The 22,150-nt window shown below is 35.3% G+C and overlaps 1 protein-coding gene across 4 annotated transcripts; it reads left to right on the top strand.

Annotated features, from left to right (window-relative positions):
- Positions 1-674: 674 nt before the first annotated feature.
- WTAP (WT1 associated protein) lies at positions 675-21,606 on the top strand. 4 transcript variants are annotated; one of them, XM_058168394.1, is made up of 9 exons: positions 676-934; positions 1,131-1,290; positions 4,171-4,208; positions 4,291-4,346; positions 7,126-7,184; positions 9,729-9,856; positions 12,967-13,145; positions 18,374-18,528; positions 20,399-21,606. In XM_058168394.1, exons 3-9 carry the CDS (start codon positions 4,179-4,181, stop codon positions 20,980-20,982), a joined length of 1,191 nt encoding a protein of 396 aa, XP_058024377.1. In that variant the 5' UTR covers positions 676-934; positions 1,131-1,290; positions 4,171-4,178; the 3' UTR covers positions 20,983-21,606. The 4 variants fall into 4 exon arrangements, with proteins under 4 accessions (XP_058024387.1, XP_058024377.1, XP_058024399.1 ...); XM_058168404.1 differs by lacking the exon at positions 1,131-1,290 and having other exon boundaries at positions 675-934; XM_058168416.1 differs by lacking the exon at positions 676-934 and having other exon boundaries at positions 1,071-1,651.
- Positions 21,607-22,150: the final 544 nt, after the last annotated feature.

A 22,150-nucleotide genomic window follows, 5' to 3' on the forward strand; every position in this document is an offset into this window, starting at 1 on the left:
TGATGGAATTATTTGTTTAGTAGAGTGATGGCCTTCGGGAAAAAACTGTTCTTGTGTCTAGTTGTTCTGGTGTGCAGTGCTCTATAGCGTCGTTTTGAGGGTAGGAGTTGAAACAGTTTATGTCCAGGATGCGAGGGGTCTGTAAATATTTTCACGGCCCTCTTCTTGATTCGTGCAGTATACAGGTCCTCAATGGAAGGCAGGTTAGTAGCAGTTATTTATATCCTGTAGAAAAAGATGTTGTTAGTAATGACTAACGAAACGAACAAGTTGATCATTCCTGAAACACTTGATTAATAGTTTTCCGGCTGTTTCAGGACGATAAAAGCATGCAATATTCCGAATTAGAAATAAATCGATAATCTTGAAAAAAGGATCACTCCTATGCAGCGAAAAGCAACCTTTACGCCAATTTCAGATAACCATTTTAGATAGTTCTGCGCAGTATTGAACTGGGCCCAGGAGAACCGAGTCCACGACATCTGAATCATTTTGCAAAATCCACCTGCAATTCGAAAAAGAGAAATGAAGCTTCGGGACTCTTTATTTTTATTTCTGTGTCAGGTCCCCTTCCGCCAAAGCAGCCTCACTCTTGCAGGTGGTTATATAGGACGATTTCGAATCCTTCCGCCGACGACTCCCCCCCACTTACCCATCACGCTTTGCAACTGCGCATCCTGACAGACTGAGGAATAGACCGACCAGACCGTTTCGCACCTCTTTACCCCTCTCCCCCCCCCCGAAAATATTAATAATTCTGTCCCTTTTTCCGCGCAACGGCTGTTCGTCTCCATAGAAAGCAACAGAAGGAAACACCATCCACGCGCGGCGGAGGGAGGGGGGCGAAAGAAGCGGCGGAGAAGTGTAGATCCGGCACTAAGCGAGCGCCGCAGCGGCTGCCGAAGAGTCGGTTGCTGCCTGGCTGCCTGGGCCGGTAAGTGAAGAGAGGGCGCGAGGGAGGGAGGGGGCGCGCGCGAGTGGTGGCAGTCGGGCGGGGGAGGGGCCGGGGAATTGAGTGGCAGCGGTTGGCTCCGCGCTGCGGCGGCGCTGCCTTCTGGTTGGGACGAGGCGGGAGTGAAGGAAGGGGCGAGGCGGCTTTTCTCATTTCCCTCTCGGGCGCCATTTTGTAGCGCAGCGAACCAGCGAATAAAGAGCGGGCGGGAAGCGGAATGTGGCGGCGGCGGTGGTGACCGTTTCAGGGCAGTGGTTCGAAATTTATCGATGCGACAGGAGAGACCGTCCCTGGAAGTACTCGGAGGGCTCTGAACACGGAACCGCCATCGGCGGGAGGTGAGTGGTGGCCTCCTCCTCTTCCCGCGCGAGGCGCCGCCGACTCCAGCGTTAACGAGAGACCGCCGAAAAGAGCGAAGAAAGCGATTGCGAAGGCCGTCCAGCGTGCACCGGGAGATCGGGGATCCGAGCCCCTTTGCGGCAGCCCTTTGCGGGCTCCGACATCGTCACGCCTGTAGCATCTTCTTTGTCGCTCGCTCGGCCGCCCCCGCCCGCATTTGCTGAGATCTTCCCGAAGGCCCATTTTAAGACAGGCGACTTTTATTTTCGGGAAGATCCTGATTTGTTTACCTAGACGGCCGTAAGGCGAGGAGGATTTAAAGCGGTTGTTACATTCTTCGCTTGCAGATCAGTTCCAAACGTGCGGTTTTTTTATTATTACAATTTATAATTGCAGTCTGAGAAGCTTGAAATATAGATGTAAGGTCACGTGTCTGCGTGTTCGCCTAAATATTATAAAGTTTTTATGCACCGGACTGTCCAAATATTTTGAGTAAATAGGTTGGATTGGGCTGCGGATCACATGCTTATATTTTTAAGACCTCCTTAGCTTACAAAATGGTTTTAAGTTTGTCAATATTTTGTCTTAACAATTCTTTTAAATAAAAAATAGGATAGGTTATGTTGCTATATTTTATTAGGAAGTTAACAGTGATTCTGGAGGAAAACATAGTTAGATTTACTCTTAAAACCTTAAACTGACGGTAGATTTCATTATTTTTTACATCCTCTGCTGAACTGCTGGTATTTTATTGGTAGTTTTGCCACTGTGCAGACAAAAGTTGTATAAAACCTAAGATGTGATTATTTTCCACATAGCAAATGACTCTTCAAAATGATTTCCTCCTTCCATGTTAAATCATGTGTTTCAGCAGATCCAGTAATTGGTAGAAATGGGAAATGTAACCCAATGCACTTGCAGAAGACCCAAGTTGGGGAAGGCAGATGAGAGATAGAATACTTTTGTTCATTCTACAGGTTGCTTAGAAAGAACTATCATCATTGATGTGCTACATTGCAATGAATATATTACATGCAGTGGTGATCCAGTTGGCTATGAATAACCTGCCCATGTAAAAATTAGTTGCATGCTCCATGTAGATCATTTATTGTATTGACCAAGCTCTTCACATGTAGAATTAAAATGTTGATGGTGCCTCTGCCCAGACTACAAATCAGAATGTACTAAGGCCAAGATTGCATTTTTTCAGATTATGCAGCCAGGTTTATATGAGATGAGGTATTTGTACAACTTTATATTGATAAGTGTTTTAACCATAGTTGCTATTATGTCTGTCTCAGTCCAGTGATTATTATGAAGAGAGGAAAAATATTTTTCACTAAAATAATTTTTTAGCTTTATTTAATAAAGATGTTCAGAAAAACATATCATCTTAAATTGAAATTGGCTTGCTCTACTGAATGTTTATTCAGCAAAGTTTACTATAGCATAGTAATGTCTAACAATACATATTTTGTATTGTAACAATACATTTTTTATTATACTCTTACATTTTGGGGGCTGTTATAGGTACAACTTCGGGGTCAGATTACGTTCTTAATTTTAGGGTTGTACATAAGAGATGAAGGCTGTATGCAGAATAATATCTCAAGTCTCTAAATCTATTCCAAATACATTTTAGCATGCAAAGAGAAAATAATTATTTTAGAATTAGAAGTCATCTAATATAAAAATGGATATTTATTTGCAGTAGAAAAAAGAAAATTTCAATAAAGCTACTGAAAATAATAGATTTACACAAAGTAGTTATTGTAATTAGTTTGAAACAAATTATAGAAAGTTATAGAGGTTAATCAAATTTTATGGTACAATAAAAAAGTGAACTGATCCTTATGAGGGGAAAATCCGTAAAAATAGTCAGAACTCAGTAATTGGATGGAAAACTACAAGAGAGTAGACTGGGAAGTCAAAACATCCTGTGAGAAAGTAAGCCAGTTCTGTAGTGTTGCCAAAAAACCCTGCACTGGTTTGTCCAGGAATTGAGACCCATCATTCAGAGGTACTTACTGCTTTCTTATAAGGTTCCGTAAAATTGTGCTTAGGGGTGTTTTTGTTTTTTGCAGTTTATAAAAAGTTAATAAAACTATTATTAAATTATCTTTGCTGATAATTTAAGTAAAGCATTATTTATAGGGTCCTCAGGTTGAATTTATATGGTGTTATATAAAATAGCAGAATTGTTAATTGCTGCATGCTTGTTGCCATTCTTTCATCTTTGCACTGGTCCTGCGAAATAGATCAGCCTGAAAATTAATGACAGTTTCAGAGTTCTGGTCTGATGCTGATCATTACAACTATCAGTGTTCTAAAACTTTGAGCAAAACATTTTCTCTACTATATATTTATTTAAAACATATTTGCCCATCTTATAAACGATAGGGACAGCTTTCTACTAGTTGAGGAAAACATTAGATTTGAATTACCTATGCGGTGCAGAAAAGTCAATAAATATGATCCTGGGTTGATTACTTCCTGAAATGGCAAAAACCATAAATCTAGAGTTACAGAGTTACCTGTAACTGGATGAAGCTGTAGCACACAAGCAGTAGTGAGTTTTCATATACATTCATGCATTCTCAGAAATGATTTAAATCTTCATTGTTGAAAATAAATGTCTAAATTATCTACAAAATGAACATATTTTTACAATATAGAGTTCAATAGGGCTTAACTGATACATTTCTCAAGAGTTACAATGGGGTACATTGTTGAAACAAAAGTTTTTACTATTTTCCAAAGCTATTATAAAAATGAATTAGATATACTCAAACTGATTGGAACTTTGTACTTTAAGGTGTATGCGCATTTAGTTACACTTGTAAGAGGGTAAAATAGTAATAGTGTTATTTCTTCTACAGAGTTCACAATGACTAATGAAGAACCACTTCCAAAGAAGGTAATCTGGAAACATGTATTCTACTATTACTTTTCCTTGTCAATGCTAGATGAAATAATTAAATGAAATTATTTTTGTGCAGGCCCGTCTCAGTGAAACAGACTTCAAGGTTCTACCTAGAGAGGAATTGATCTTAAGGTAAAATAATGATTTATCTCATAATAGCAAAAATTCATTTCTCATATCTTACATAGAATAATTTGGATCTTCACAATAGCTTATTTAATAAGGACTAATGAAGAACCATTTTTGCATATGAAAATGTTTAAAAAGTTTAATTAAGCTAAATCAGACATTAAAGATTTAAGATACCAAATTTTGTAGTTTGTAATTTACTGAGAGTCAAAGAACATTTAAAAAAAATGAAAAGTAAATATCCCATTTTATTTTTTTTTTTGCATTTATATCCCGCCCTTCTCCGAAGACTCAGGGCGGCTTACATTATGTCAAGCAATAGTCTTCATCCATTTGTATATTATATACAAAGTCAACTTATTGCCCCCCAACAATCTGGGTCCTCATTTTACCTACCTTATAAAGGATGGAAGGCTGAGTCAACCTTGGGCCTGGTGGGACTTGAACCTGCAATATTGCAAGCAGTTGATGTTAATAATAGGCTGCATTAGCCTGTTGCGCCACCAGAGGCCATTATTTATAGGTAGTCCTTGACACAATTGAAACCATAATCTTTGATCATTGAGTGAAGTGGTCATTAAGCGAGATGTCATGTGGCTGTTTTGCTCAATGACATTACTCCTGGTTGTGGTCATTGAGCGATCTCTTCACTCAGTGGAGAGAAATAGCTGCCTGCTGAAAGGAGATGACTTCATATGGGGTCAAAATTTTCCAGTGGGCAGTACTTTCACTGTCAAAACAGCTGGCTGACAGAGGGACTTTCCCCACATGGGTCTGAATCTGTCTGATGGGCAGCCCTTTCCAACCAGAGACTGATTGAGAAATATTTGCAGCTAACTCCCAAAGATGAGGATATCCTCTGATTTCTGGGGTCTGGCTACAAATGCACAATGCTGCAAATGCTTTGTGCTGAAACCCTGTTTGGATCTCAGGGCAGACCTTTTTTTAGCTCATCCCAAGAAACCAGAGGGAGTTCTTTTAGCAGGCGGTAGTGGCTTTCTCTGCCAACTTCCCTGTTGACTTTCTGGGAAGCTATCACAGAAGTTTGCAAATGGTGATCAAATGGTTGTGAAGTGCTTGGCAACCCATTGTAAATGAACGGGTTGCCAAGAGCCTAGATTGCAATTATGTGACCACAGGGGTACTATAATGACCATAACGTCAGGTACAGCTCATGGGTCCCTTTGCTCAGTACTATCATGATTTTGAATGGTTGCTGAATGGATAGTCATTAAGAATTACCTGCAGTTTGATCCAGACCTCTACTGTTTTGATCATAAGTGGCCCATAGACGGTTTCTCTTAAAAAAAAAAATCACTGTTCATAGGATTCAGTTTGGAAGAGGTCCTTTGAAATGTGGATTCACAAATTAAGATCTTTCTGCAATTTATTAAAACAGCTTTTATGAGTTTGTATAATTGCTTTGGGGGTGCTTTTGAAATACAGGCCTGAAAACAAGCATATTTTGGAGCACCTCTTCTAAATCAAATCTGAAGTGCTGCATAATTCTGGTTAATATTTGAATTGAAGGACTGTCAGGATAGCTATGAGCTATTGCTAGATGAAGACTTTGAAAAAGACAACTTGGCAGAAGACAGTGACAAGTCACTTGCTAAAGAACACTATGTGGAAGTGTCTATAAAGTCATCAGCACAGAAACATTATTCAATCAAATCTTTACCCATGTGATGGATTATAGAGTCCACATATTGCACTAGGCTATTGTTTTTATTAATCTGGATTTAGTAATCTGGATTTACATAACACATAATGATTTATCTCATACATGATAATTTGGAAAGCAGAGTGGTTAGATTTGCACATTGCACTCAGTCAAAAGAAGTGATTAATGTAGGTATAGGGATTTTTTTTCTTTGCATATTTGAAATTAGCTTAAAGGTATGATTATGTACATGTAATATATATTTGGGTTGGGCTAAACAAGCATGGGAAAAATCTCAATTCGGTTTTCAATTTAGTGATCTTGAGTCAGTTGTTTATAGCAGCATCCCCAACCTTTTTGGCACAAGGGACCAATTTTGCGGAAGACAGTTTTTCCATGGGGGTTGTGGTGGTTTCGGTTTTGCTTGCTCTCCACTTACCTCCAGCTGTGTGGCCCCGGTTCCTGACAGGCCATGGACCAGTCTGGGGGTTGGGGACCCCTGCTTTATAGAATTTCTTTTGCCCCATCTTACGCCCTAATAGTAGGAGATTAAAAGCAGTTAACAATTTCACTGAGCCATTGAAATCTATTAAATATAGTTTGCAAGGATAGAAAAATATGGGGAGATAAGGCAAATGATTTTGTTATATGTTATATTTATCTTTTGATTTTCAGTTAGGTCTTTATTTTACTTTTATTTTCTTATTCCTTTTCTGCATTTTACATTATGTTGCTTATCCCCTGGAAAAGAATAGTGTGGTGGGTATGTAGGTATTTTGAAAAGTAATCAAAATAGCCAGAGTTGAAAATACTGAAAAAGATAAAAATTATTAAAGAAAGTTAGCTGTAAACTTGTTCAAAGAATATTGCCTCTACTTTGGCTCACACATAAGGTAATCCACCAAAAGAAAGGATTATTTTTGAAAGCAGACTACAATTTGAAGTAGGGGCTTGTTGGTGTATGTTTCCTGTAGCTGTTAAAGGTGTTCTTAGGTATTAAATTATACATATTTTATGATAATTAAAATATTTAATGAAAGCTGTAAGATGGGTTTAATCGTATGCTGCTATTTTTTTAATCATACATGCAATTCAGAAATGTTTTTCTTTCTTTGTTAGATGGAAGCAGTATGAAGCATATGTGCAAGCTCTTGAGGGCAAATACACTGATCTAAACTGTAAGTTGAAAATCAGCTGAATATATAATTAGACCCTGCCGTATTCTTTGAAAGATAGAATACTAAAAATTGAGTTTTTGGGAAGTGAATTATTGGACCACGTATGGACAAAGCAACTAAAATATATATTCCTATAGTATATACATTTTTAAGTAAGTTTGAACCTATTAATTCACAAATTAGGAACTTAATATTTATCACCTTGAGGAAGATTATATATTAATGCCATCAGGCTAGTCCTATTGAAGTAAATTGTAGTAAGTTGTTTTTATCTGATCTCTATCATTCAAAGTAATTGGTTAATAGTTTTTCCTAAAACTAATTTAGAATCATATACAATTAAAAGGATCACTGATTAGAAGTTAATACCTGAACTACCTTCTTTCTTATCTTTGTGCAAATTTTTTAAAAAACTTACTGGGAAAAGGAAATAAAGTATCTAGCATAAAACTGATACAGGCAGTCCTCGCTTAACAGCCATTTGTTTAGTGAGTAGCTGTTCAAAGCTATGACAGTGCTGAAACAAGTGACTTAACGAAAGGTCCTTGTATTTAGAACCATTACAGAATCCTTGCAGTCACGTTATTGTGATTCCAGTGCTTGGCAACTATTACACATTTACAAATCATGTCATCTTCTGGTCACGTGATCATTTGTGACCTTCCCAGCTAGCTTCTGACAGGCATAGTCAAATGTGGGACTGGAGGTAGGTCACAAGTTGTAGTCACTTGATGTCTCCCTTAACCATCACAGGTGATTCGCTTAATGTCCAACAAAAAAAGGTTGCAAAAGCAGGTGTGGTCATGTGATGCACAACTTAATGATTGCATTGCTTTATTATAAATTTTTTTGTTCCGATTGTTATAAATTGAGGACTACCTATACTCACTCTCTAATGATACATTAAAATTTATACACTGTCTGAATCAATAATTTGTGATACGAAATGATGGATGGCTTTCCCTTGGGCATATTCATTAGGCTAGATATTTTTTCTGTAATATTGTTCAATTCACCAGTATTTTTAAAAAATAAAACCTAAACCATGTTACTCTGAATACATTTATTAAAGCAGGGCTTTGTCAATTACAGATATTGGCATATTTTCTCAGTTGATAATGTGATAGATGTGTACACAGTAGTTCACATAATTGATCTGATTTTACCAATTGTTTTGCAATAATTGTTAAATGAAACTGTTATACATAGCACATTTTTAAATTTCATTATTTTATTAGTTAAAGCTTCTTTTGGATTATCCCTTTTGGATAGTCATTTCCTTATAATGTATCCATGAAAGTACTACCTGCTTGAGAGTACATTTTAAATGTGTTGTAATACATGTATTTTCATTAAACCTGATTTATATTTCACTTTTTAATTCTGAAATTGAAGTGGGGCAACTTTTATATTATTATTTGGCTCCTATATGGTTTTTATTGGACGAGAGCAGTGATATATTACTCTTTGTATAGACAAACTTAATACGTTAACAATAAATAAGACAATCTAATTATTAAATAGTCTTTAGGGCATCAACAGACTTTAGGATTATGTTTTCTTCCTTTGGATAGTCAAGCTTGTTTACTTCTGATTTAACAACAATCAAGAAACCTTCATAGAATAATGAGCTTGTTAAGCCGTGGTGTATCTTTGGGATTTGAGTTTAGATTATTTTAGGTTACTTATCCTTGTCCCAGAACTATCCCTTTAGGGACAAAACATTGGCTTCACCTGTGACCTGGGATTAATACTAGAAACAATAATTAGGGAGGATTGTGTTTGTAGCCATGCAATGCATGTAGAGTTTGACAAATTAGTATTTTATGTACCAAAGAAAGTTGCTTCCTTTTCCTTAATATGAATCTGTTGACAAAATTCAAAGTAAAATGAAAGTAGAAGAAAATTCTGGCAGCATTTATTATTGATGCTTTTGTGCTTCATGTAGAACTGATAGGTGCAAATGAGCAAATTATAGTTTGCAGCTCTTCACATTCTCATACAATAGATATGTCCAACCTCTTGGCTTGTCCTGGGTTGCACTGAGTGAAGAGGAATTGTCCTGGGCCATATAAGAAATACATAGTTGATGTATATAAATACACATATTAATGTTAAAAATTAATGACCCTGTATATTTGTAAGCTCCCAGAAGCTGCTTTTTCCTATAGGTGTAAAAAGGTTACCGTCATACATATGCAGGTAATTTTAGGACATTAGGACTGAAAAGGAGGATTATGACAGAGTCAAATAACATGTTTGATATACTGTCATGCCATTACTATTTTCCGTTCTTTTGTGAACTGCTAAAAGACCAGTAGAAAATAGTCATAGAGTGAATTTTGTTGTGGTGTTACCTGTGTTCTCATAGAAGCTATATTTCTTTCTTACATTTGTTTCCAAAAGGGAATGTATTTATTAATCCCATTATTTTGTTTTTGTTCTGTTTAGATACCATTTTTATCTTATTGTTTATGTTTTTATCTTACTATTTTGAAGGTTTCTGGTAATAAACCTTGTAATTTCTTCCCTTTTTTACACTAGCCAATGATGTAACTGGATTGAGAGAATCTGAAGAAAAACTGAAGCAACAACAACAAGAATCTGCTCGAAGGGAAAATATCTTGGTGATGCGACTAGCAACTAAAGAACAAGAAATGCAAGAGTGTACTGTAAGTGAAATCAATAAAAACTTTTGCAATTGTCTCTGTTGAAATCTATTGATTTGCTTTTGAATGCTTTAAACAGAATTCTATTCATTAGTTGTGCTAATTATTCCTATTATTTAGCATGGTTTGAAATTTTATATTTTTATCAAAAGCCTGTTCTAGTGATGTAAAATATATTGACATATTACTGATTTTTCAAAGAGTTGTGAGCTACTACAGTTCAATAGCAACCCTTGATATAGATGACACAATGATTACAAAACATATTCAATACAGAGTTCCATTAGATTGATCACTAACATTAAAGAACCTATAAATAAAAACCACTAATTTGCATTACACAATTCTGTTGCAATGTTCATATAAATCTAAAACTAAAGCTTGCTTTTTGTTTGAGATGGTAATGTGATTGTGTGCAGCCCTGAATCTCAAGTCCTTGAAGTCACTCCCAAATACACTACTAAAATTTGATAGCAAATTTTGGTGTGTTTCTCTGTCCATTTAGAGGCTATTGGTAGTCCCAGTGTAACAATTGGGGCATGCAATTTCGTTACTAAGTGAAGTGGTCACAAAGTTGAAAATCACACAACTGCATTTATGCTTTCCTTTTCTCCACTCTACTGCCTTTTGGAATACTCACCCAAATGACTATGGTATGGGGGGCTCAAAACTGACAACACTAATCAGTTTCACATCCTCCATTTGTATCCTAACAACCCTCCCATACCCTGACTGAGGGGCACTGGAAACATGTAAATGTAGATATTGGTCATAATTTATTTTTCAGCACCATAACTTTGAATGGTTTATAGTAAATTCAAATTAGCCTTAATAAATTCAAGTTACTATATACAACATTTGGCACATGTACTTCTATTCTAAAAATGTACCTTTGGAACAGCCTTGAAAATAGGCCTAACTCTGGACTTTTGATAGATAAATGTGGCTCTTGCTACCAAGATTGCCTATCGGTAGTAGAAAATAAAAGAGAATGATATCCATGTGTACTTAGATAATATTACCGATGTTCCAAGTAAGTGTTGGATAATGTAGAAAGATTCAGGCTTAGTAGGCATTCATTTGTGCGTAATGAAAAATTTCATATAATTGGTTTTATTTAATTAGAGGTCACAGGTGTATCGGCAACAATTCAGAAACAAAATTTTCTGTCCAGTTAGTGAAATACGTTAACAGAAAAAAGGAATAGCTTTTGTATTCCGTGATAGTGCTAGCATGGAGATTTGTTGCAAATGATCGTTGTAGAATTTACCATACCGTTGATTGGTCTCCCAGTCAAAGCTGTATTTTATTACTATTGCCAGTCCACTAATCCATCATGATCCATGATAATATTACACACACATATGCACAACTGTCTACTGCATTTCATATATTTGTTGAGTATCCTTTAACATTTTCATAATAGATGCTTACAAAACTTGTATTCAGTACACGCTTGCAAAGCATTCACATTTTTGTTGCAACTAGATGAATGTAGCTCATCTACATACTAGATGAATGTAGCTCACTCTGTTTATAGAATTATCTGAAATCTCCTAAGTTTAAGCGAAAATTCTTGATGGTTTTAGTTGGTTAGAATAAAACCCTACTGATTGCTTAATGAATCTGTTAGATTGTGGTCTGTGTGTGTTTCTTGTACCTTAATTGTTGTTCTCTAGCACAGTGATGGCTAGCCTTTTTGCCATCTGCGTGTGCCCACACCTATAATTCTATCCGCCCCACCCCTGCGCATGCCCCTCCCCCCAGTCTTGGCACACCATGGCCTGGTAGGCCCGTTTTTCTCTCTCACCTGGCTCCAGAGCTTCTCTAGGAGTCTGGGGAGGGCGAAAACGGCCTTCCCCACCCCCCCTGGGAGGCCCTCAGGAGACCAGAAACAGCCTGTTTGCCAACTTCTGGAGCTGAGCTCATGTGCCCTCTGATAAGGCTATGTGTGCCACAGGTTTGCCATCACGGCTCTAGCATCTCAAAACTATAAAATTGAAATTCAACAGCAAAATGATCAATTTGTAGTGTGTGTGCGTGCTCGCGCTCAAAAATAATGTTGTAAAATGGAGTGTGACACCACCTAGCTGTGTATCTATCCCCTCACCTTCATTGCTGAAATTTGACCACTGAATTTTAGTAGTACACTTGTTTTGGTAAGAGTCGGGTAATTTTTAAGAATGGAAATGGAACAGCTTTCCTGAAGAGGCTTCCCATGCTCACCATAAACTACTCTCCTCAAACCCAGGAAAAGTTGAAAAAGTTAATCTACTCTTTTTATGTCACCAGCTTTTCAGTGATACCACATGCAACCCTCTAATTTATTTGGATAGTCCCAAAATTGGACAAATGAAAATATATTATTAAATCCACTGAAGTTTCTTGGGGTCATCTTTTACTTACTCTTTAATTTTCTTTGAGTTTCCAATCCTCAGCAACCCTAACGCTGAGGACTTGATTTTTGAGTACAAAGTTTATTGTATTAGTATGTTTCTCTAAACATTGTATTTTCACTATAATAGCTTACTGAATAATAAATATTGTATATACTGGAATAAGTGTAATTGGAACTCACCATTACAATAATATTTATTCTGCCTCACTAAAATCAAAACTTACATTTCTTTTGCAATATGTAAGAATCAGGTTTTTAAGATTATGAGGTGTTGCCACCATTAAAAACTAAACTTCATAAGACTGTAAATTGCTCAGTTTAAAAATTGTTTAAATGTTAATATTTATTTATAAATCTTACTTTATAAAATTACAAATAATATATATAAATATTTTATAAAATACAAAATAGTATATAAATAAAATGGAAACATTGCCATCATACAATCTCTGCCCTTTTTGCGCATGTGTTAATAGTGCATGTACATGCAGAAGGAGGGGAGCTGTATTGCAGTGCCACTTCTTAAATTTGTGGTTAGTGCATGCATGGTTGTATGAATTGTTATGGTGTTTACAGCACCCTATATAAATGCTGTCATACTTTCAGAGTTCATTTTTATTTTCTATTAATATCAATAAAAAAGAAAGGGTTGTTTTTCAGATTATGTGGACCTATGATAGTATATATTGACTTAATATTTCTTTCCTTCATGCAGAATCAGATACAGTACCTCAAGCAAGTCCAGCAACCAAGTGTTGCTCAACTGAGATCAACAATGGTGGACCCAGCCATCAACTTGTTTTTCCTAAAAATGAAAGGTGAACTGGAACAGACTAAAGACAAACTGGAACAAGCCCAAAATGAACTGAGTGCCTGGAAATTTACACCTGATAGGTAAACAAAACATACTCCCCAGTCAAGACTTCCCTGACAGAGAATGCTTTGGTGGGACAACCACGTACTCGTTTCCACACCAAGACTCAGACGTTTTGAGCCAAAAGCTACATTTTATTCTGTCCAGCTTGTATTGCTTAATGTAAAACTTACCAGATGAACCTTGTGTTTCAGCTTTTCCCCCCCTTTGCTTCAGAGGCCTGACAGCGTCGGACTGTTCTGAAGAAGTGGCCACCACAGAAAATGTGTACTTTCTAGAACATGTAGACACTTGCAAAGTGGTTCTGTTTGAAGAAAATGAGGGAGAAGCAGAAGTCTAAAGTCTGTGGCACACTATGTCTACAGACAAATTGAAGGAGAACCTAGAGATTTTAAATCATGAATTGATCATATCAAATTCCAGTAAAACATATAAGTGGAATGTGCTTCGCTCTTAATCCTAAACCTAGTGATGTAGAGACTGATTAAGTCAGTTTTGCCATTAAGACTGTGGACTTCCTCCTTGTTCACTGAACTGCTGGGTCAAAACTCAAATGAGGTGAATTTTGTTTAAATCACATTTTTTGCTAATCAGCTGTGAGAACATACACACACTCAAGTGTTGGTTTGCTTAGCATTTGGGCTTTATAGGAATTCAGTGAAACTTGTCGTGGTTTGGATTAACAAATTATTCTGTGGATGGCTGGTAAAATGTAAATTCCTAAATCTAGTGCTGTACAAACAGATGCAATTTAATTACCAATTTTTATATTGTTGAACAGTTGTATACATGTGAATCTCAACTAGAATATATAGACAAAAACTAGTTGAGATTCCTATCCTATCCTTGACAGTATAAAATTGCCATATATATATTATTATCCTGAGAAAATATACGCAAACTATACAAGGCATACCAGTCAGTTGCCTAGCTAGCATGATGCATTTGTATATTTAGTTTTATATAAAGCTGCACTCTTCCTTAAACTGCTTTAAAATAGGTAATGTCAAATAATTGAGAGACACAGCTGGCTGAACCACTGTACGAAGCTCCAGTGAAATATGAACATAAAAGAATGGAGAACAGGCTGCTACCATGTTTTATCCTGTTCTCTGAAAGAAAGATAATGTCAAAGCTTATTGCATACATCCCATCGGTTTACAACAGTTCAAAATCATTGGTACTGTCTGGCACCATGTCACATCTAAGTGATTTCTAGGAATAGTTTTATCGGACGTTTCAGTATTCTCAAGATTACAGTGGAAAGGCTTCTAAAATTACTTGCTTTGTCCTAATACTTGTATAGTCTTCTCTAATAGATTGAAAAAATTGAGGACTATTGCATAGGATATCTCAACTGGACATAATATAATAATTCCAGCATTCCACATTCAGTAATTAATCTAAAACAACCATTTTACAAAATGCATATACCTGTGATAAAATTATTTCAACATAAAAATGTGATAGTATACAAATCATGGGTATTTCATCAAAAGGGAAAAAACATTCACACTAATTCAGGCTTTTGGAGATCATCTTGGTGGAATGGTATGGAAGATCTTTTAAAGGTCTATCAACAGAACTGAGGTAAGATTTCTGCAGAGAAAAGTATCCTAAAATGTTACTCTTGTCTTTGTAAAACTTGTTGAATGTATAATCGGAAAACCATTCTTCATAGGTATGTTTTAATTGTGTCATACAAATTGCCTGTGAATTCTCAACTTGATCAGATAATATTTAGAAGAAAAGATAACGTTTAGTTTCTATATATATCCAGTTTATTTGCACTTAAAATAGGCACCTGCCATTTAAAAAATGGTTTCAGAAAATGACTAATTCGTAGTCTTAATTCAATCCTCGATATGCACGTAATCAGATTAATAGATTAATCAGAAGATAAATGTGAAATTGGTACTTTTAAGTACTCAAGTAGTTATACTTTCTTTTATTGTTTCTATGAAATTGTAAGACAAGTGTTCCTTAACCTCTTGGCTACCAGGTGTTTTGAACTGCAATCCGCAGTACCCCTAGTTACTATATATCAGAGATAGAAACAAGTTTCTTGAAAGTTTAGAAACAAAAAACTCAGAGGCTCCTAGCTTGAAAGTGCTTGGTTCAAGAGATGAGTGTTAATTCATTGTTTTTAAAATATTTTCCTTAAGTTGTTTGTCTTCTGTGTTCTGCCCTAATTTACTTCTGATCTTATGCTTCAAAATGGTAGTGTATTTTTCTACACTGTGAAAGTGATTCTGAAGTACTAAGGAAAGAATATTCTTGTATCTGCGTATAATATTTTGTGGATCCTATGTCTTTGCAAGTTTGTGCTCAAAATCTTACCTTTTTTCAACAGTGTTTTAAGAATTGTATTGCATTGCCCTTGTTTACAGGCTTTTGAACTCCAGCAAGAGAAAATCATATTCACAGTATGAACATGAATAGGAATAAGATACAATATTGGTGTTTTGTTTTGAAATTATATTTGTTTAGTTTTTGACATTTTTAAGATAGTCTTTCTTGGCATCCTCCAGATGCTTTGGACAACGTGAAACTGTATTGCCTACATTAATGTGTTTTTTGCTTATCTCAGTCATTTATAAATTAACATACAAGTTAATATACATAAAATCTAGTTCAAATTACAAGAGTTAGAATGTTGCCCTAAGTTACAAAAAAAAAAACACTTTAAAATGTTATTCAGATTCTAAATATTCAGCATTTATGTATTTTATTAGTGGTAAATCTATTGTAGCCAAATTTCTTATAGGCAAGAATCATTTCTTATAGGCAAGAATCTTATAGGCATGAATCCGAAGAATCATCCACTTAATTATAGGAATTTAGGGTTGGGATATGTCTTTTTCTATTAACCTTCATAAAATGCTGCTTTTTAAAAAGTGTTTAATATTCAATGAAGGTTGCTATTAAAAAAAATCAACGCATATTTGAAATCTTGACATATATAAAATAACTGTGGCAACTAGCCAAATTTTGGGTTTACTTCATCCAAGTTGTTTATGTATGAGAAACAAACAAAAAGCTAGATATGCTGTAATATGTAATATACATATTTTGGAGACCAGGAATCACAATGGGTTCCACGCATGTACAATATATCCACTGTTGGGCATTATGCTATATGTAGGAAACTACTTTGTATGATACCTTTGTGTCAGTCTAGAAAGTACTGTTGAATGTGTCAGTTTTTTCTCAATCAGACAAAAAGCGGGATAATTTTAATAATTCTGCATTGAATTACAATTTTGGAACAGGTACTTACTAGATTTGTTTTAAAAAATCCAAAGGAAGGATGCTGAAATTAGCTTTCTTAGATTATGTGATCAAAATTTCAAATATATTTGCTAAGGTCAGAAAATAGGCATATTGCAAAGTATAACTTCCTAATGTAGAAAAAACCTAAATTGGATACATGTACCCAGTTATGTTTTCTTCTGGGATTTTAGTTCTGGCAGTCTAAGTCACGTTTCTCTTTCAAAATGATATGTGTAAGTTATCTTCCAATAGTTGTAATGTGCTTATGTTGAAAAGGTGCTTTATTGCATTATTAAGCCTTTTAGGATAGGTATTTTGCATTCTAATGGTGCTTTTGGCCAGATCGTAACTTAAGAATTTTTATTTGTATTGAATCATACCATTGGTTTATCCAGCTCAGTTTTTAAAATTAGTTTAAATCTAAAATAATTTTGCAAATGTTTGCTGCTTTACTATTAAGCTGTCACTGCTTTATATAGTTTTTTAATATATGTAATAAACTAAAATAGTTTTGTCAAATAGAAATAGTTCTAAGTTCTGAAACCACAATTCAAGAAGGATGTTGACAGATATATACAATGAATGATAAAGTTGATAAGCAATACCAAAGTTTCATGAGGACAAAGCTTTTAGCCTAAAAAGGCAATGTAAAACATGTCATTCTCCCATGTTTGAAGGACTTTTATATAGGTCACATTGTCAGTTACTCTAGAGTCATGATGGCAAACCTATGGCACTCCTGCCAGAGGTAGCACGCAGAGCCCTCTGCTGGCACACGCGCCGTCGCCCCAGGTCAGATCTCCATGGGTTTCTTTCGTGAGCTTGTTTCCCTGCAAATGATGAAACAGAAGCTCATGAAAGAAAAAGATCTTACCTCTTGCTACACTGCCGGTGTTGGGATGCCTCGCCTCCTGCCGGCCAGCTGGTCTTCGGGTCTCTGCTGCTCATGCGTGCGCACCTTTCAATTTGGCCATGCGTGTGCTCGCAATTTGGGCACTCGGTGTCTAAAAGGTTCGCCATCACTGCTCTAGAGGTTTAGGCTTGAACCATCAAGTTCAAATAATCCAAGAAGGATTTCAAACATTAGAAAAAACTTCCTGATTATATAAAATGTTAAGTTCTGAAAGGTATATTACTCTTAGATGTTTTAGGGCAGAAGCTAGCTATTTATAGGAATGGATTTCCTGGCAAAAAAAGAGCAAGCAATGAATTATAACTAAAGCAGCTGGTAACTAAATTGGTCTAGGGGCAGCAGTTAACTATTGGCAGAGATTACGTTTGCGTTTAGAAAGTTTATTACAACTTTCATATTGGTCTTACACTAGCCTACCGCAGTGTGACTATCTATTCCTAGATAGCTGACAGGCATATAGGTGGATGGTACCGCTTCTGCTAGCATAGGCTGCTTACACAAAGTAGCAAGTAGCTCAGTGTATATAAAAGGAGGTACAAAAGAGCTTTACTTTGCCATGAACACTGTTTGTAATTGCTTGACACGAGCAGAGTATCTGGCATGAGGTCAATAGGAGAGACATGAAATCTTCAAACTTTTTGGTGATTCCAAATTTGTATAATTCAAAGATATGGAGTTAAACTTACAGACATGACTAAGCTTTTCATTACGTAAATCCATTTTTTCCTGTTCCTAGAAACAAAAAATTGAATGTTGCTGTTTTCATCATTTCTGTCCACGTTTTCTTATTGAGTCCAGTTTCTACTGAAATTGCCTAGTCAGACAATAAAAGCAATAGATACCTTTTGATCATAATTATAGTTGCTTATTAAACTGTAGATACTTGCCTTTCAGCTTGGCCATGTGGGGCCAGAAGACCAATAAAAAATGTTCAATGACAACTGGCAGCAAGATATTATAGAAAGATGTGTTACAGAAATAGTGCTCCCAGTGGCAGCTTTTATCAAGGGAGATGAAAGAAAATTGTCTTCATTTTATGATAGATGGCTCTTTCCTTTACAGCCAAACAGGCAAAAAGTTAATGGCGAAGTGTCGAATGCTTATCCAGGAGAATCAAGAGCTTGGAAGGCAACTGTCCCAAGGACGTATTGCACAACTTGAGGCAGAGTTGGCTTTACAGAAGAAATATAGTGAGGAGCTTAAAAGCAGTCAGGATGGTAAGGGATTTTTTAAAAAGAAAATAGAGGAATTGTACTGTGTTTGTGTAAGCTTCAAAAGTCAAACGTTGTGGGCATTATATATTTCTACTATGGAACACCTTTAAAATGTTCTGGAAGGAATTTCAAGCTCATAAAACTTGTTACAGTTACCAGCACAACTAAATGGTAATGGTGAGAATTAAGCATGAATTTTTCACACAATTAACTATGTTTAATTTTAACTTGTATGATTATGTCCTCCTTTGCAAAAGTTTTCTACTGAGCAAAATCATAATACAAACTAAGCATGTTGTGGTTATTCTATAGTGTTTTGATTTTTTTTTTTTTTGGAAAAGCAGAAGTCCCAGTGGTGGTACATAAATGCTTAGACTTTAAGGTATCTTCGTCTAGATTCTTACTGTAAAGTTATTTCAGTGCCTTAGAAGATAGTTACAGAAAGTTAGCACTTAATTTAAAATGAATTTGGCAGTTTTCTAGTGTTGCTTCCATGTAAATGTGTGGTTGAAGACTATTTTGTGAAATATTATCTTCGTTATGTTTTGTTTCTTAGCCATTGGAAACTTGTTTTTAAATCTTCACTAAGTCATAGGCTATTCTGGCTAGCAAACTTTGATTTAATTCTTAATAAAAATTATTTTGAATGTATTTTTGACATTTAGTTATATAAATGCTATATCTAAGATACAAGTAAACAAATGAAATTGCACTAGAAAGCGTGTTTTTCCCCCTATATGAGATACAAAAGGAAGATAAACAGTGCTGTTTCAATGAACATAATTTCAAAATATAATTATCAGGTGCAGTTACCATAGATTTTAAGTCTAATGCCAGTTTCCACATTGTTTTATCTTTTGGGGTCTTCAGAAGCCATAGATCAACTTAGTTAAATTGATTAGTTATTAAATTGTAATACACTACAAACTTTAAAAATCTTTTTAAAAATCTACTTTTGCTATGTTACAATGTACTCAAAGATTTCTATGCTATAATTATTACTTGGGTCTAATATTAGTTTATTAAATGCTACATAGAACTTATACATCATTTAATTAACATGTAAATTAAATGTGGTAATGTATGTCATTATAGTAAAGAGCAACTGCAATATGATTCTATCCAGATCAGTTAGATTGTATTACCCAAGAATCCTGGGAATTTAAAAAAAATACACAGAAGGAGCTGTGTAGGAGATGATTGATAGGTAGCGTAGAATTTATAAAAAAGAAAATATGTGGACATATATTTCTTGCAGAAAGATAGAAAATATCTTGTTACTAATATCAAGTTCTTTTATTTGTGTACAATAAGCAAATTTTATTTATGAACATCAGTACATATATTTTGAATTCAGTACTAGTTTTTATGTTAGTATTTGTAGATCAGTTTTGGCCAGAAAAGATTAATTGCTTAACTAAAAGTAATTAGAAGCAGCAAGGTATATGTAGCCATTTAGATAAGCAGATCTATCACTGGGACTTTTGCATATTTGTTGACCTTTTTACAACTGTATTTTTCATGTATTTCCTTTATGCTGAATTTAGGCATAATTGCAAAAATCTGTTTACGAGCTTTACCAAAGCTTTAAATAAACAAAGGATTATGATGGAAATTAAAATAGGGATTAAAATTTACATTTTAAAGCTATTCTGTTGGACTTTGTGTTGCTCACAAGTGCGTGCATGCATGCACAGAAAATAGATTCTAAATTTATATTAAATTTATTTTTTTAAAGAGCTATGATGGAATGTGTTTAAGATCAAGTAAGGTATTATTATATGAAACTGAGCATGTTGTTTAGTTATGCCCAGTTTGAAGAGATAGATACTATTTATTAAGTATATGCTCTAAATTGTTTTTCTTCATGTAGAACTGAATGATTTCATCATCCAGCTTGATGAGGAAGTAGAAGGTATGCAGAGTACCATTCTAGTTCTACAGCAACAATTGAAAGAGACTCGCCAACAATTGGTTCAGTATCAGCAGCAGCAGTCACAAGCTTCAACTCCAGGTACCAGCCGGACTCCATCTTGTGAAATTACAGATCAGGGTGAAACCATGAGCAAAGATTGCAGTCGCCTGGCCAATGGACCAAGTAATGGCAGCTCTTCACATCAGAGGACAGCGGGGCCTGGTTTTTATAGAGAAGGTAGTGGAACAGAGGATGATTTTCCACCCTCACCAAGCAATGGTAATAAGCTTTCCAACCACTCTGAAGATAGAACTGGCAGAGGATCTGGTAGTTATATAAATCAACTCAGTACTGGGTACGAAAGTGTAGACTCTCCCACTGGTAGTGAAAATTCTCTTACTCACCATTCAAATGATACAGACTCTAATCATGATCCACAAGAGGAGAAAACAGTCAGTGTGAAAGGTAACAGAACTTCGGGGTCTCGTCATGTTCAGAATGGTTTGGACTCTAACATAAATGTGCAGGGTTCGGTTTTGTAACCTTTTTCTGCAAAAAATTTTTTTTATAGTGTCACTTAATTGGGAAAAGAAACTGTCCAGAACTGTTCAAATTAGTGCATATATGTCACAATTCTGCCTTTGTGGGTTTTCTGCTTCAATACCTCTGCCACTTCTGAAATTTTAACAAATTGATTACGTTGAATGTTGCTAAAAGGATGTTTGTGTAAGCTCAAGGTATATTTTGAGTTAATGTGAAGTTGAAATGGAATTTTATTTCCAGGTATAACACAATGATGTATGTACAAATCTGTGTATATCTAGAACTTGTGCTGTGTAAGGGCATTCTTTACTCATACTGTTTATAACACTCAAAACTTTGTCATAATAGTTGTGGGTTAATGACTGCCAAGTTTGCCCAGTACAGTAGTTTTCTAACTAAAATAAACTTGGTGAGGGAGTCCTATAGTAGTTTGTGTTCCACTTTTGCCACTATGCATCTGTGTGTTCTCTTTAGGTGACAATGTTTAAGAATTTTGTGTGCATAGTTACTCAGTTTTGAACTGAACTAAGAACTGTTGTATCCTGTTAATGCATATTGCTCTGTGACTCCAATATTATCTTACCTGTACTGACCAAACCCAAATAAAATTTTTAATAATGTAATTTATTTGATGCTGCTGCATTTATTTATTCAGCATTGGATTTTTCTTTACTGCCATTTTCTGTAGAACTCTTTATAAAATCTTTTTAAAAACATTTCTTTAATGTACTGAATGTATTGGGACAAATGATGGATTTTGCATTGATGAAAATGATGCAGCCTACTTTCTGGACAGAAAGAGGAAGTAAAAACTGAATAACAAATACTGAAAATATTCCATATCTGAAATCCTTAGTTACACTTCTTTTGTACATTCCTCTTCTATTGAAAAACTGAATTTCTAAACCTGAGGTTCATTGTTTAAGCCTATATTATTCTATTTGGACTGGTTATTTAGTATAGTATCACAGTAAATTTTCTCTTCAGTTTAATGAAAATTTGTAGGAAAGAGATTATCTCAATAGTTTGCATCTACCTGTCAAAATGGCATATGCCTCAATGTGACAGTATTCAAGTTGTCTATATACTGCAATCACAATGCAGAGGAATACACATCTTGAAATTTTTGTATTCCACTGCATGTAAGATTAGTCTAAATGTAGCCTA

Source organism: Ahaetulla prasina, chromosome 1, assembly GCF_028640845.1.
Source record: "Ahaetulla prasina isolate Xishuangbanna chromosome 1, ASM2864084v1, whole genome shotgun sequence".
NCBI classification, from domain to species: Eukaryota; Metazoa; Chordata; class Lepidosauria; order Squamata; family Colubridae; genus Ahaetulla; species Ahaetulla prasina.

Bases quoted from the DNA above. Each gene is read 5' to 3' on its own strand.
- WTAP (XM_058168404.1), top strand. From the start codon at position 4,179: ATGACTAATGAAGAACCACTTCCAAAGAAG. The intron at 4,347-7,125 runs GTAAAATAATGA...TTTCTTTGTTAG, and splicing joins AGAGAGGAATTGATCTTAAG to ATGGAAGCAGTATGAAGCAT. The intron at 7,185-9,728 runs GTAAGTTGAAAA...TTTTTACACTAG, and splicing joins CAAATACACTGATCTAAACT to CCAATGATGTAACTGGATTG.